The 12,985-nt window shown below is 52.1% G+C and overlaps 1 protein-coding gene across 10 annotated transcripts in view; it reads right to left on the reverse strand.

The window, feature by feature from the left end:
- The window catches only part of NFATC2 (nuclear factor of activated T cells 2), a 143,513-nt gene that overhangs the window by 26,377 nt on the left and 104,151 nt on the right, over positions 1-12,985 (reverse strand). For 6 of the 10 annotated variants that reach the window (XM_039864634.1, XM_039864629.1, XM_039864635.1 and 3 more), the window contains exon 9: positions 10,981-11,673. In XM_039864634.1, the coding sequence (XP_039720568.1) occupies positions 10,981-11,673 (693 nt within the window). The remainder of the gene's footprint in view (positions 1-10,980; positions 11,674-12,985) is intronic. The other 4 variants (XM_039864636.1, XM_039864637.1, XM_039864630.1 and 1 more) reach the window with 1 other exon arrangement.

A 12,985-nucleotide genomic window follows, 5' to 3' on the forward strand; every position in this document is an offset into this window, starting at 1 on the left:
ATTTATATATGATCAACACATTTCACAAGAAAAGGTTTTTAAAAAAAATCTGGCCACGAGGAAGGGGAAGAAAGAAAGGTAGAGGGAGCTAACAGTGACAAAGCCCTGACTGTATGCCAGGTGCTGGGTTAGATAGCCATGGATGTAAGAAAAACTGCCAGAAGAGAGGTCACAAATACATAGACCTAAAAGGTCCAGAAAGAAACCTTGACTGAGTGAGGTCGGCCGTGTATAAGAGGAACCGCAGCACGAGCGTGATGGTAAGTAGCAATGGACACACCATCCATCTTCAGGAAACCAGAGGGAGTGGTGGGGACAAGGGCAGGTATGTGCTCTGTCTAAAGGAATTGGTCTCTATACATGGCCGGGCTTGATTCTGACTCCTGATAGCCGCTATACAGAACGAGGGGCCCAGGGCAGCCAGATTCTCAAATTTTCCAAGGAAAGCCGGAAATCGGTATTTTTATGTGCAATCTCCTGGTTCTTAAACACTGGCATCTAATCCAAATATTTTTTTTAAATACTGCGTGGGCCAAACAAAATATCTGCAGGCTAAATGCAGCCCATGGAACACCAGTTGGCCACCCCTGTTCCAAGTATTGAAGTAGACCACAACTCGATCCATCTGTAAGAAGTGGAGAGGATGCATTAATCAACTTTGGGTCAATTCTTTTTTAGGCATCCAATAAAGCTGAGAATTCAAAACTTCCATCAACTTCCAGAAATCTATAAGAACCGGCTGCAGAACATTTCTCCACGTTGTCAGCTTATGCAACAGAACCTCCAGTCTGTCCAGAGTTTTGAAAAATACCCACGAGGGAGTGTCCTTTCAACTTTCCTGGGACGGTGGAACTAACAGGCTTCAGATGAAACCCATTTGTTGGTGTGTAGAATGCCTGGGACTTAAGTCCCAACCGCCTGCAACAGACAACCCCATCGTGAAATCAAGCCGGGGTGCTCAGCGCTCGTTGTAAAATGACCAGGGAGCCCTGTACTTCGGTTGCCTGGCCGCGGATCTCATTTCACGGCAGTCGAAAGGGATGAGGCAGATGTCATCCCAAAAGATCGTTTGCCGAGGAGCAGAACAGACTCCTTCAGATTCAGCCCTCACTCTGCCTTTGACTTCACCCAGAGAAAGACAACTTAACATCCTGGATGGCCAAAACAGGCCTCGGCCCAGCCTTGATAGAATGCACAGTCTCCACTTAACCGGATCCTCGGGTCAGTAAGAAATTAAAGAGGTGTGAAGAACGCGGTGGAGGAGAGCCAGGGGAATGGTTTCCTCGTTCCCCAAGAACAGAGCCCCTCGTTTTTTGTTGTTGTTGTTGTTGTTTTTCTGAAAGCGTAGAAAGTAAGCAAAAATTGATGCTAAAAGAAAGTTTAATAGGTCCAGGGCAAGAAAAGAGTCCAGAACTCTACTCAAAGGTGGCAACAGACAAAATGCACCCAATTCTCAATTCTATGGAATGGAGTAAAACCAGGACTATTTCATAAAAGAAGGTGTTTTGTTTTGTTTTGTTTTGTTTTCTGGAAAAACAAAGCTTCACTATTTAACCAAAATGGTTTTATTGACGGAGGAGGAAATAGGGAGTAGAGAGAAAAATCTAGTATTAATATAAAGTGTGATTAACTGTCCCTCATCTACTTCACAGTCTCAAATAACTAAACTGCTTTTTAAGCTCTACTTTTCTAGAGAGAAAAAGAAATTATAGCTAGAGCCGATAAGAGAAAGTAAGGCATTTCTTAATACAAAAACTCTGGCTTATCTTGGGTTATGGTCTGGGATGAGTGAAGACCCATCACAGGTGTAGTCCCGTACCCAGTGGCCACATCGTCCTGAAGGAGCAAAGCCTCCGGCACGTCCAGCTCGCTCGCTAAGAGAGGAAGTGAGTGTCAGCACGTCTGCACTCTGTCTTAGTAAGGATGGAAGTATGGAGGGGCTTTCATACTGACCTACTTGTAAATCTTGTGTAATGTGCCACCTTATTCCTTCGCTAGGATATTCGCTTGTTACCGTGATGGAATAACCTCATTTGGAGGTAGAAATTAAATACAGCACAAGTGACTCAGACTAGTTAAAAGCACAGGTTTTAGAGGATGACTGTGGGGCCATCGGATGACACCAAATGATGCCTCTTTTGCTCCTCTTTATTGGGCCCTGTCTGCTCTCTGGGGATCAGATGCTGCTCTGGAATGCGCGCTGAGTGGACAGCAAGTCTGAGAATGGACTTTCTTGTGGTTTGCTAACTTCTGACCTCAAAATGCAAGAGTACATTCTTTGGGAAACATCTGCTTTGCAGAATTTAAAAAGATGGCTGAGCTCTTATGGGTCTGGAGTCATCTGGAAGGTGGCTCCTTATAGTTACATAAACCAGCAATGCAAAGTACACAGCACTCGGGATGAAAGAACAGCAAAGTGGCACAACTAGAAACTGAGGTTCTCGGAAGACAGGGGAACGCCAAGAGGGGCAACGTAAAGATGCCCCTCGGGATAAACACCGACAATGATGCTGATTCTCCTGGGAGGTGGACAAGGACCTGCTACTAATTCAGCTAAGTGATCTTCAAACAGAAGCTCTTGCAAATGTCATGGGCTCATCTGTAGGCAAGTAGTCTTCCGGATTTGGAAATGTTCTAACGAGACTGTGAATATTCTTTGCCGAATTAACAAGAAGTAGCCCAGCAGGGTAATATGGACACAGGGCTAAGAGCCAGACTCAGAGCTCTTCAAAGCCCAACTCTGCCCCAACTCTGTTGTAGTAATAATAGTAGCTGTCTTCATCTGTTCGGGCTGCTATAACAAAAAAGGCACCGGGTGGCTTTAAACAACAAACATTCATCCCTCACAGTTCTGAAGGCTGGGAAGGCCAAGATCAAGGTGCGGGCAGATTCGGCCCACTTCTCCATATAACCTCCTCACTATAACGTCATACGCGGAAGAGAGCTGGCGAGCTTTGCTGGGTCTCTTTCTCGAGGTCACTAATCTCACTCAGGAGGGCCTTGTCCTCATGACTTAAACACCTCCCAAAGGAGAAAATAAGAAGACCTATGTTTGCATCTCCTCGCCGTTACCTAAAACAACTCTACAACCCTCCTTCTCAAGAGGGAATGAAGTCACCCCACCGAAGGAGGTGAAAGCTGCTTCTTGAGGACAAAAAAACTTTACCATATTACAACGATCTGTGGCCTTGCAAAGGGCCACGGTACGTAAACAGGTATATAGTAGTTCTATGGGACTGACAATTCATGGGTACAGTGATTAGGGGAAAAATGTTTAAAAAGGAGCCTGAGCGAGGTGGGTGGCAAAAATGAAAAAAAAAAAAAAAAGGGGGGGGTGATGGGTGAAATACTGCTCTACAAGGCTAGAAAAAAACTAGTATCAGAAGCAGGACAGAAATGAGAACAGGAATTTGCGGGATATCTTTTCACATTGTTATGTTTTTCTAACCATGTGAACATATTGCCTACAGAAAATGGAAGTATTTTTAAATAAACTTTAAAAAGAATGCGGACCAAAGCCCTCGGCAGGGGCCTGGCTTCCGTCGGTGCCCAGTAGAGGCAGCCATGTGACTTGAACTTGGCATTGGCGGTTTCTGGCGGGCAGCACAGGCCCCCACAGGAGGCCGCCCGAATCCAGCTCTCAGGTGCTCATGGCCTCTGGGTGGCTCAGCCAGGCAACCATTCTGCTTGGTTCTTATCAGAATAGAGAATCCCTGAGTTTCACCCTCTACTGGCACTAGTGTCCCCAGTTCCCAGGGAGACTGTCAGGAGGCTCAGCCACATGGAGCCAATGTGGCAGCCGAGCACATGGGTCACTCTCCCTAACAGCCAGGCTGTGCGTCCATGGGCTTTGCGTGCCTCACCGAACAGGAGCGGCTTTGTCGCAGGCTTGCCGGGGGCACTGAGCCACCCCAGTGGAAGGCTCCTGGCCTGTTGAACAAAGCCGGGCTGGTCACAGAAATGCTTTTTCCCCCTCGGTTTCTTTCCCCCTTCCTGCCCGTTGGAGGGCGTGGCCCTCTGTCCCTTCTTCCCTGGGCCGTTTCTCACACGCTGGCACATCCAGCTGCTGCGTAAAGAGCTTTTTAAAAGGATACCCACCCCTGGCCCCTCTGCCAAGAGCACAACTGGCAAACTTGGGCCACTGGTCCATGCTCCACAGCGGGGGATGCGCTAACGGCAGCGCCTGGGCCGAGGCCATCATCTCCCTCCTGCAGGTAAAGGGAGGGAGCGTGGGAAGGGAACCGTGGGTCCTTCTGTCCACAGGGAAGAGACAGAGCAGGAGGTGAGTGGTCCCACCTCCGAAGACCAGAAGGGCCAACTTTTTATTCTCCTAAACGAACATAGTTTACAATTTTGAACCACGTCCTACAAGACGTCAACCAAATTCACAAGCAAATAAAAATAGCGGCCAACACTTATCAAGGATCGCTTAGTGCCAAGCGCTGTCCTAAGCATGTGACGTACGGTAACTAGAATCATCTCCGCTCTATAGACGGGGCAACGGAGGCACAGCAAGGCTAGCGACTTGCCCAAGGTCCCACACAAGTAAGTGGTGGCGCCGACACACAACGCCAGCATCTTGCGTCTCACGGAGACAGGGCGGGTACATACTGAGAACTGAGGTGAGGGGAAGATTAAAACAAGACCCAACAGGAAAAAAAGGAGCAGAGGCTGGCCCAGGCCAGAGCACTGCAGGCGGCTGGCGGAACCGTCGCTTCGTGCTGCCCAGTGGCCCAAGGCAGCCGCCCACATGGAGGCTCCACGGGCACGTGGCGTGGTCAGCTCCTCCCGGTGCGCCCGCCCGGACGCTCTTCCAGGGGTGGACGGAAAGCTCCTCGCTGCCGCCTTCCCTCCATGGGCGAGCTCGGCGGTGCTCATCTTAACCCGCCAGCTCTTAGGGCAGGGGACGTGGCGTTGTTTTGGCCCCGAGATGAACTGAATGGTCACGCTGCTGCTTTGCTGCCTGAAGACCGGTCAGTCCCTGCGGGTCATGGATCAGTTCCTTTTTGGGGACTTTTTCCTACTTGTTTTTCACATAGAATGTTCTTGTTCAAAAAAAAAAAAAAAACAAAAAAGGCCCAAAGTCTTTAAGTGACCAAGATAAAGGGAAGTCTGGAGAAGGCACTATGAGAAACTCGGAGAGAAGCAAGGCTGTTATGGTCATTGGGATAATTGTTAATGGAGCGAATGTTGATTGTGGAATGTCTTTTAGGAGTTTTATGTTCTTGGCTGGCAACTCCAAGTTCAGATCTTAATGCATTTTGGGCATTGTTTTCGCAGGTGAACAGACAGGAGCCCAGAGAGTTTAGGCAGGTGGTCCACGCGGGGTCCGAGCAGCTCTCACCCACACAGCTTGCTGCCCTCGGGTCTGCTGCCCAGATCCCCCATAACCAGGCACATTTCTCAGAGGCGAAGAATGCACCTAGGCCAGAGGCTATAAAATGAACTACGCTTCCAGCGACTCCACACGAGTCCCATGCACTGCCGTGGGCGTGCAAACTGGTGCAACGACACTGGGAACCTGCCTGGCGAGGGCTCCCCTCCTGACCTCCCCTGTGGGCACCCAAAGAAGACGTCAAGATCGCTCACAGAAGTCTTGTTCATAAAGCCGGAAGCAACCCAAACGCCAGCACCAGGAGCACAGATGCAGAGACTGGAGGACATTCCCTCAGTGGGACAATCCATGACAGTGAAACGAAGGGACCTCTGCCGTCCCCAACAGTGTCTCCGGGACCCACAGCTCGTGGTCTATGGGGAAGCCAGACACAAACGAGCACCCTATATGACATCTGTCTGTCCACAAAGGAGAAATGAATCTCTGTGGTTAGAAAGTAGGACAGTGGCCTCCTTGTGGGAGGGGTGGGGTGGGGGAGGGAAGAGACCTATGGGGGCTTCTGGGGCGCTAACAGATTCTATGTCATGCATGGTCCAGGCGGTGATTACATGGGTGGCCCACCTGGGAAATTCAGAGCACGGTATTGATTTCTGAATGCGCATATATTTCAATATTTAAATGTATAGAGAAATATTCAAATTCGTTCAGTGTTTATCAATGAAGAATTTTTAGGAAGTTTATATGAGGAATAGAGAAGTAGCTTCAAAAACAGACTGGCGTGTGCTCTTCCTACGTGTATAAACACACACACACATGCACACGCACACGCACGCACCATCTGCCATCCTCACAAGCCACTGGCAGAGGCCATGGCCATGAGACCACATCCTTTCTGCCCAAGACATTTCCATAACAGCACCAGGAACGTCCTTTGAGTCGCAGGCCTCACTCCTGTCCCACTCCTCACTCCTCGTCCGTAGCTGAGTCTCAAGGGTGTGGTGTAGGCTCGCCGCCCCAGAGCCCGTGGTGAGATGGCCTGATGACCTGAGAACCCCCACTTCCTTGGAGCAGGTGACATTTCCAGCACCCTGAAGGAGTCCCATCTGAGTCCCATGTTCTCCAGCGCCTCCCCCCGCTTGCCTGGACCCCGCACAGCACGAACACCCGCTTCCTGCTCAATACAGGCGCCCTGGGTGGGCGGGGAGGTGGGGGTGTCAGAGGTGCAGCTGCCCTTCGCTCTAGGCGACAGAAGTGGCAAGAGCTACCTGCGAACTGACCCCACGGTGGCATCCCAGTTAAATTTTAGACAACCGCACTGGTGAAAAGATGCCCCACCCCTGGTAAAGGGCTCCGCCCCGCCGTCGCCTTCCTGCCGAGGGACTCACGTGCTTCGCCTCTGGCTTTGCCTAAAACGAAGAAAAACCCCCTTGCTTTGCACCTCCTGCCTCCCTCTAGACCGTTTTCCAAACGCAGCCAGAGTGATCTCTTCGAAAGGTGAATCAAATCGCACAGCTCTACTGCCAAAAACCGGCCGTCGCCAGCCCATCCTCTGACCTCATTGCCTCTGCCGCCTGCCATTCCCACCCCCGAAACACCCTTCCCTCGGATCTCCCCGAAACCACCTCCTCGGGGCTGCCTTTCTGTGCACTTGGTCTGAGGGGGGCCAGCGCCACCCCACCCGGCCACACTCTAGCTCCGTCCGAACCCTGTGTGATCTCCCGCCTGGCTTGTACCACCATCTGAAATATGCTTTGTCATTCCCTTACGCGCCAATGTCTAACGCTACCAAAAAGTACCCGACGAGAGCAAAGATTTCACTCGACCTGTTCACCAGTCTGTTCCCAGAGTCCCGGGACAGTGCTGGCCACCGAGAAGGCAACCCCTAAATCCCTGCGGGTGAGAGGGAGGGAGGTTGGGCAGGGTGGAGAGGAGGAGTCACAGGGATGGAGGGGAAGGGGAGGAGAGCAAAGGCAGGGAGGATGGGAGGAGAGAGGAATGGAGGGGGCAGGGAGGGAGGGAGGTATCCGTTCACGGAATCACGTGACTGCTGGGAGCCCTTGGTGTCTTCCAGATACAACCAGGGGCTTTAGAACAGGACACTAGTTACAGCAGGGGACGAGGGAGCAGAGCGAGTGCATGTGCAAAGCGCACATTTCGGAACTATGAACAAGTGCCTGATGTGGGGTGGGCGGGGGGACATCAGGAGAGGGACGAGCCAGGATGCGTTTTGCCCCGGAATACCACTTATTTCGCTAGTTCAGAAAGAGGCTTTTTGAAAATATCTCAAGCCCTTGGAGCGGGGAAAGTAGAAGTTGCATTGTGGAGTCCCAGAAAAAACCGAGGCCCGGACAGACAGACAGCGTCTGTGTGCAGCATCGCGGTTTGGGAAAAGCAGAGAGAGAGAGAGAGGAAGCCAGAAGGGACAGGATGCGGCCAGGTGGGACGCCCCGGGTCAGAGGGTCAGGGAAAGATGACCGAACGCTGGGGGCTTCCCAGGGTCGCAGTGGAGCGGCGTGGTCATCTTCTAAGATGATCTGTTTGCATTTGGCGACCCCTTCCTCTTCCATCTGCGGAACCTTCCCGGACCCTCGACACACAATCCCAGCTCACGGGATGTTTCCAGGGAAAGTCGACTTTGCCAAAATCACAAGGCAAATAAACGGTAGGTAAGAAGTCCCCTCACCCCGGAAGCGTGTTCTGCTGGAGGTCGTGCGGCTGGAAACGTACTTCCTGGGGGAGACCCCCTTTCAGTGATCCGTGAAAGGGACAGAAAGGATCTTAAAAACCTAGGATGTCTCCCAACCAGACTACAAAAATGACCCACGGATTTTCAGTTTACCGGTCAGCAATAAGTACAAAACGAGAAACTGAGGAGTCCATATCCCCACCAACAAAGCCAACCATGGAATCTCAGAATGCTCCACGGGCGCCGGAAATTCCAGCAAGCAGGGGACAAAACTGTGCCCCCTCTTCCTGGTGGCTACAGGGTGGTGCAGATTGGGGCTTCCCGCTGGGCACAACCGGCCACACGGGAACCTCTCCATCGGAGGGTCCTGGGTTGCACAGAGCCTTGGGGACAATGCCAGCCAAGAGCTGAACTAAGAGCCACACTGCTGACTTTTGGGGGCCACAAAGGTAGAAGTTATTCTACTGCCCTGTTGTGCTGTGACCCCAGGAATGTGAAGCCCAAGAATCGAGAAGCTTGGAGATGGCATACGGAATATTTTGAGCAGTACTGGGCTTCGGACTCTGACATTCATGTTTTTTCTCCCAAATGTTGGGGGAGAGGGGTTCCAGCTCTGCCATGTCGCACAACCCCAAGGCTTCATCCACATGGGGCGCAATACGAGATGAACAGCACTCCCTCGCATTGGGCGTTCTCACAGATCGAGTCATTCTGGAAAGTGCCACGTCTCCTCATTCTTGAGATTTATAACATCCGCTAGTGCAGTAAAGGCTCTGAGAAGTCCCACAGGATACAGGTTTTTAAAAACTTGATTGAACCAAGCTCTTTCAGCCCTTTAAAGCCATGGAACCCTCACTTCAGAGAATATCTCCTACAATCCCACGGAACTGGGCTTGTCCAGAATGTTCTTAAGAAAAGGCTCCAAAAGAAGCAGCAACTTCACTGCACTCAGTTCTCCAAAACATCCTTAAGGAGCCGACTCATGTCACTGATCCGCCAGGATCTCCCTCTCCCGCGACTTTGAACCTGCCTGTGTTCAGAAAGACACTTAGGAAGCTCGAGAGGGTCTCCCCTCTCAGCCGCTTTCTCCATAACATAGGCTTCTGTAGAAATAGGAAGCGCCTCTGCGGTCTGGGGCTACGACGCACACGCGAAGGTGACCCCTGCCACCTCAGGCCCACCTGGATATCGGTGGGTCACAGAGAACCAGGGCGCCGACTAACCCACACTCCCTGCCGAGGTGCTCACCATTCGTCTTCGACATAAGCTGGTGGACAGGATGGGAGGGGCTGGCTCATCTCTCGTTCTGGGAACTAAACCGACACCCGACACAGAGCCTGCTGGGGAAAGTTACCTGTCTCTGTTCGGGCACTCATTTATTTATAAAGCACCTCAGCCCTGATATACACACTCCCGCCCCCGAAGTGGGCACGTGGAGAGAGGTCCAGTTACAGCCACGTTTCATTTATTTGCTCGCTATAGGCATTGTGCGTCTGTTGAACGATAATCTCCTTTCAAATGGGTACCAAAAGTTTACCTCAACCATTTTGGGTGTAAATTGTTAAAAAAAAGGGATTGCACATGGATCTCCCTTTTAAAACCAAGTCCAGTGACCCTAACTCAACCTATGTTTGATTATTCAAGATTAGACAGATCAATTAGTCATGAGCAAAACCTCGAAGTCGACCTCATGGGCACAAGGACAGTTTGCTTGTGCTAAAGTGGCCCTAGAGATCTCTGCTTGACACATTTGAGAGAAGTTTTTAATAGTTTGACTGAACATGGAAACAATTAGAAGTCACAGTACCCCCAGATAACCCAGATCATCAAAACTCTGCATAAAATAAAAGTCAACAGTCTCTGAGGAAGCACCGAAGGATTCCTGCCACTCGAGTGTCTGATACGGAGTTCCCGATCTTTATGACAACTCACAGCCATTTTGTAGCTTTTTGTCATATTTCCTACTCCTTGGCTGGGTTCCTGAGAGTAAGTTTTCCTAAATAACCGAGGTTCCAGGGTATATCAGACGCCACTGCCTCTACGGCGTGAGGCTGGAGCTGCGGATAGCGGCCAGTGGTATAGGTTCCCCTTCTCCCGTAAGAAGCCCAAACCACCTGCTTTTCCCCCTGGAGCCCCAGGGGAAGGCTGCTCTGCCTGCCCCGCCCTCTCAGTCCTTCGGCCGCACCTGGCTGATCCCAGGGGAGTCCTGCCAACACGCCCGGAATCACGGACCAATGTCACACACATAGCCACTCCAACAAGACGACCCCCGGCTGGGCCGCGCGCCAACACACCCGGGCACCTACACATGCTCACAAAGCCTCCTCTGCTCCTTTCCTTGGCCCAACCACCCCAGCGGCCGGGCTCGCCACAGCGGAAGCCCCCCGCTTCCCTCCCATCAATGTGCTTCTCTGTTCCGCTGGCACATGGCAGAGAGATGCCCGCAGTCTGCCCGCAAGCCCCTCATTCATGCCGCCTTCTCACAGAGCCACTTTTCAATGAGCTTTCTCCTTCTGTTTCCCCGCCCCGCCCCCCAAGACACAAAAGAGAGTTATAACATGGGGGTTTTTTTCTCTACAGGAATAAAAAGTTAGCTTTCCTTCCTTTCTGTTTTCCTAGGCTTGGTCTAAACTTGGCAAATGGAAAGTGAGTGGAAGCAGTTAAACTGACCTAGTTTGTGACCCAGGGGACAGTCCTGCGGCCAGAACTGCTCTCATTTGCTCTTGGTTGTAGCGGGTGGGGGTATCTAAAAACTCTTACCATCCACCCATCTGCTGGGAAATGTTTCATTTACAGACCTGGGGGAGACCTTAAGTGTTATCTTATTCAACCCCTTCAATTGAAAAGGGGACACTGAGGCCCAAAGAGGTGAAGGAGGACACCCAGGCCATACAGAACACTTGTCGGGTGATGATCTGGGCACTGTCTCTATGGGCAATAAGAAAAACGAGCATCTTACCGTCATCCAGATAGGTCTGATCCAAGTTCTGCTCCTGTTTGATTGTCACTCCTGTGGGTAATACTTCCTTTTGGTCACTGACCGGGGGTCCATTTTTGGCGGCTCTTTGGCTTGTGGCATTCTGCTGCTGAATGACCGTGGGGTAGGACCCCGGGCTCAGCCTCTGACCTTGACTGACAGGGGGCGGGCCGGGCCTGGTGGTGCCGGGTGGGAAATTCTCGCAGTACATGATGTGCTGAATCTCCTGGTGACTCCCGCAGCGCAGCTGCTGGTTGGTAGGCGAGTAGTGGATCACCGGCGAGGCCTGCTGGTTGGCCGGGGAAGAGTGGAGCAGAGCCGAGCTCTGGCCCTGGGAGCCGGTATGCATCAGCACGGAGCAGTGCGCATCCGTGAGGGACAGGGGGGCGGCCATGAGGGCCGGCTGCTGGTAGCCTAGCAGGGTGGGGCTCAGGCTCTTGCTGCGCTGGTACAGGACAGCCGCCGGGTTCTGCTGCTGGTAGCGGGCGTCGGGGGACGAGAGCCCCGAGCGGAATTGCTGGCAGGGAGCCATGGTGGCCACGAGGCAGGAGGGGGACTCGGCCACTATTGGGTGCTGTGGGTAGTAAGGCTGGCTCCCCAGGCCCCCGTGGGCGGAGCTACAGATCAAGGTGGGGTCATATTCATCGCTGGGCTCCGTCTTGATGGCTGGGACTGCTAGAAGAGAAAAGCACACGGGGTGCACCCCGCTCATGAGCCACAGATGGGCACAGAGGGTCAGCAGACAGCTGCTGGTAGCCCGTGACCTTGGGAGAACATGGCCTTGGGAGCCCGACGGGGTGGGATCAAACAATGGGATTCTGTTATTCGTTAGCCTTGGGCAAGAGGCTCCCTGTGCAATTGTCTTAGGTCAGAAATCGAACCCTGGGCGATGACCTTGAACTACAGGTCTTTCCAGTGGTGGAAAGGTGGCTGGTAGGTCTGGCTCAGCCCTGGGAAGTCTGCGGCCTTATTGTCCAGGAGTGCTCAGCGCGTGATTGATTTAAAATTATGCCTCCCCTTCCTCCCTGGCCCCAGCAGCTCCCATCCTTCCCTGTTCATCATCCTTCATAATACTCATCGCCATCCGAAAAGTCTGTATATTTTACGTGCTGATTGACCTAAGCACCCCACTAGAATGTCAGCTCCCCAAGGGGAGGATTTTTCTGTCTGTCTTGTCCAGTGCTGAGTCCCTAGCACCCAAAACAGTGCCCGAAACTTAACTGGCACTCAGATATTTTCTAGACGAGGAATGACCGAATGGTGACTGTCACCTCCTTAGTTCTGTAGTACTTTAAAGGAATGAAACCTACTGGGCTTGGGCCTCAGTTTCCCCATCTGTTACTTGGCTGTAACAAGCACACTTACCCCATGGGGCTGTTGGGAGGATTAAATGAGATGTGTGTGCAAAGTACCCAGCACAGTGACTAGCATACAGTAAGCGCTCGATGTTTGCTGTTGTTGCTGTTATTATCCTACGATCGCTATTATTACTATTCGTGTTGTCATGGTTACCATCCCCCTCGCCCCACCTAGGACAGTCACAGCAATATTTCCTCCTCCAACATCAGCCCCAGGTGCTCAGGAATCAGCTTTTTTCTCACTGAGTAAATGAATCGGTGACAGGACAGGAATCCTGTTGGGTGCCGCCCCCCAAGTGCGGGGTGCAGGGGCAGCCAGGAGGTTCAGCACCTGCAGCAAAAACGCAGCTGTGGTACCAAGCGCAGGAATCATTTCTCGAGATGCCGTTCAAAGATCGTCATCTCAGTCACTGGCCTTACTGGGGGACCGGGTGCTTGCTCGGGCCGGGCTCAGCCAGCCACGGGCCAACCGGGTCCCAGGAGGCCTCGCTACTACAAATGAGAGGTGAGAGCAATGTCACAGTAAGTGAAACCCTCCCCATTAGAAAGGATCGTGGAGCTGCAGGGCCAAGCCCACCCAGAGGTGGCCTCTGCAGTGTCAGGCCTCATAGCACGTCACATCAGTCCTG

This window comes from Pteropus medius, unplaced genomic scaffold (assembly GCF_902729225.1).
Source record: "Pteropus medius unplaced genomic scaffold, Ma_sr-lr_union100, whole genome shotgun sequence".
NCBI lineage: Eukaryota > Metazoa > Chordata > Mammalia > Chiroptera > Pteropodidae > Pteropus > Pteropus medius.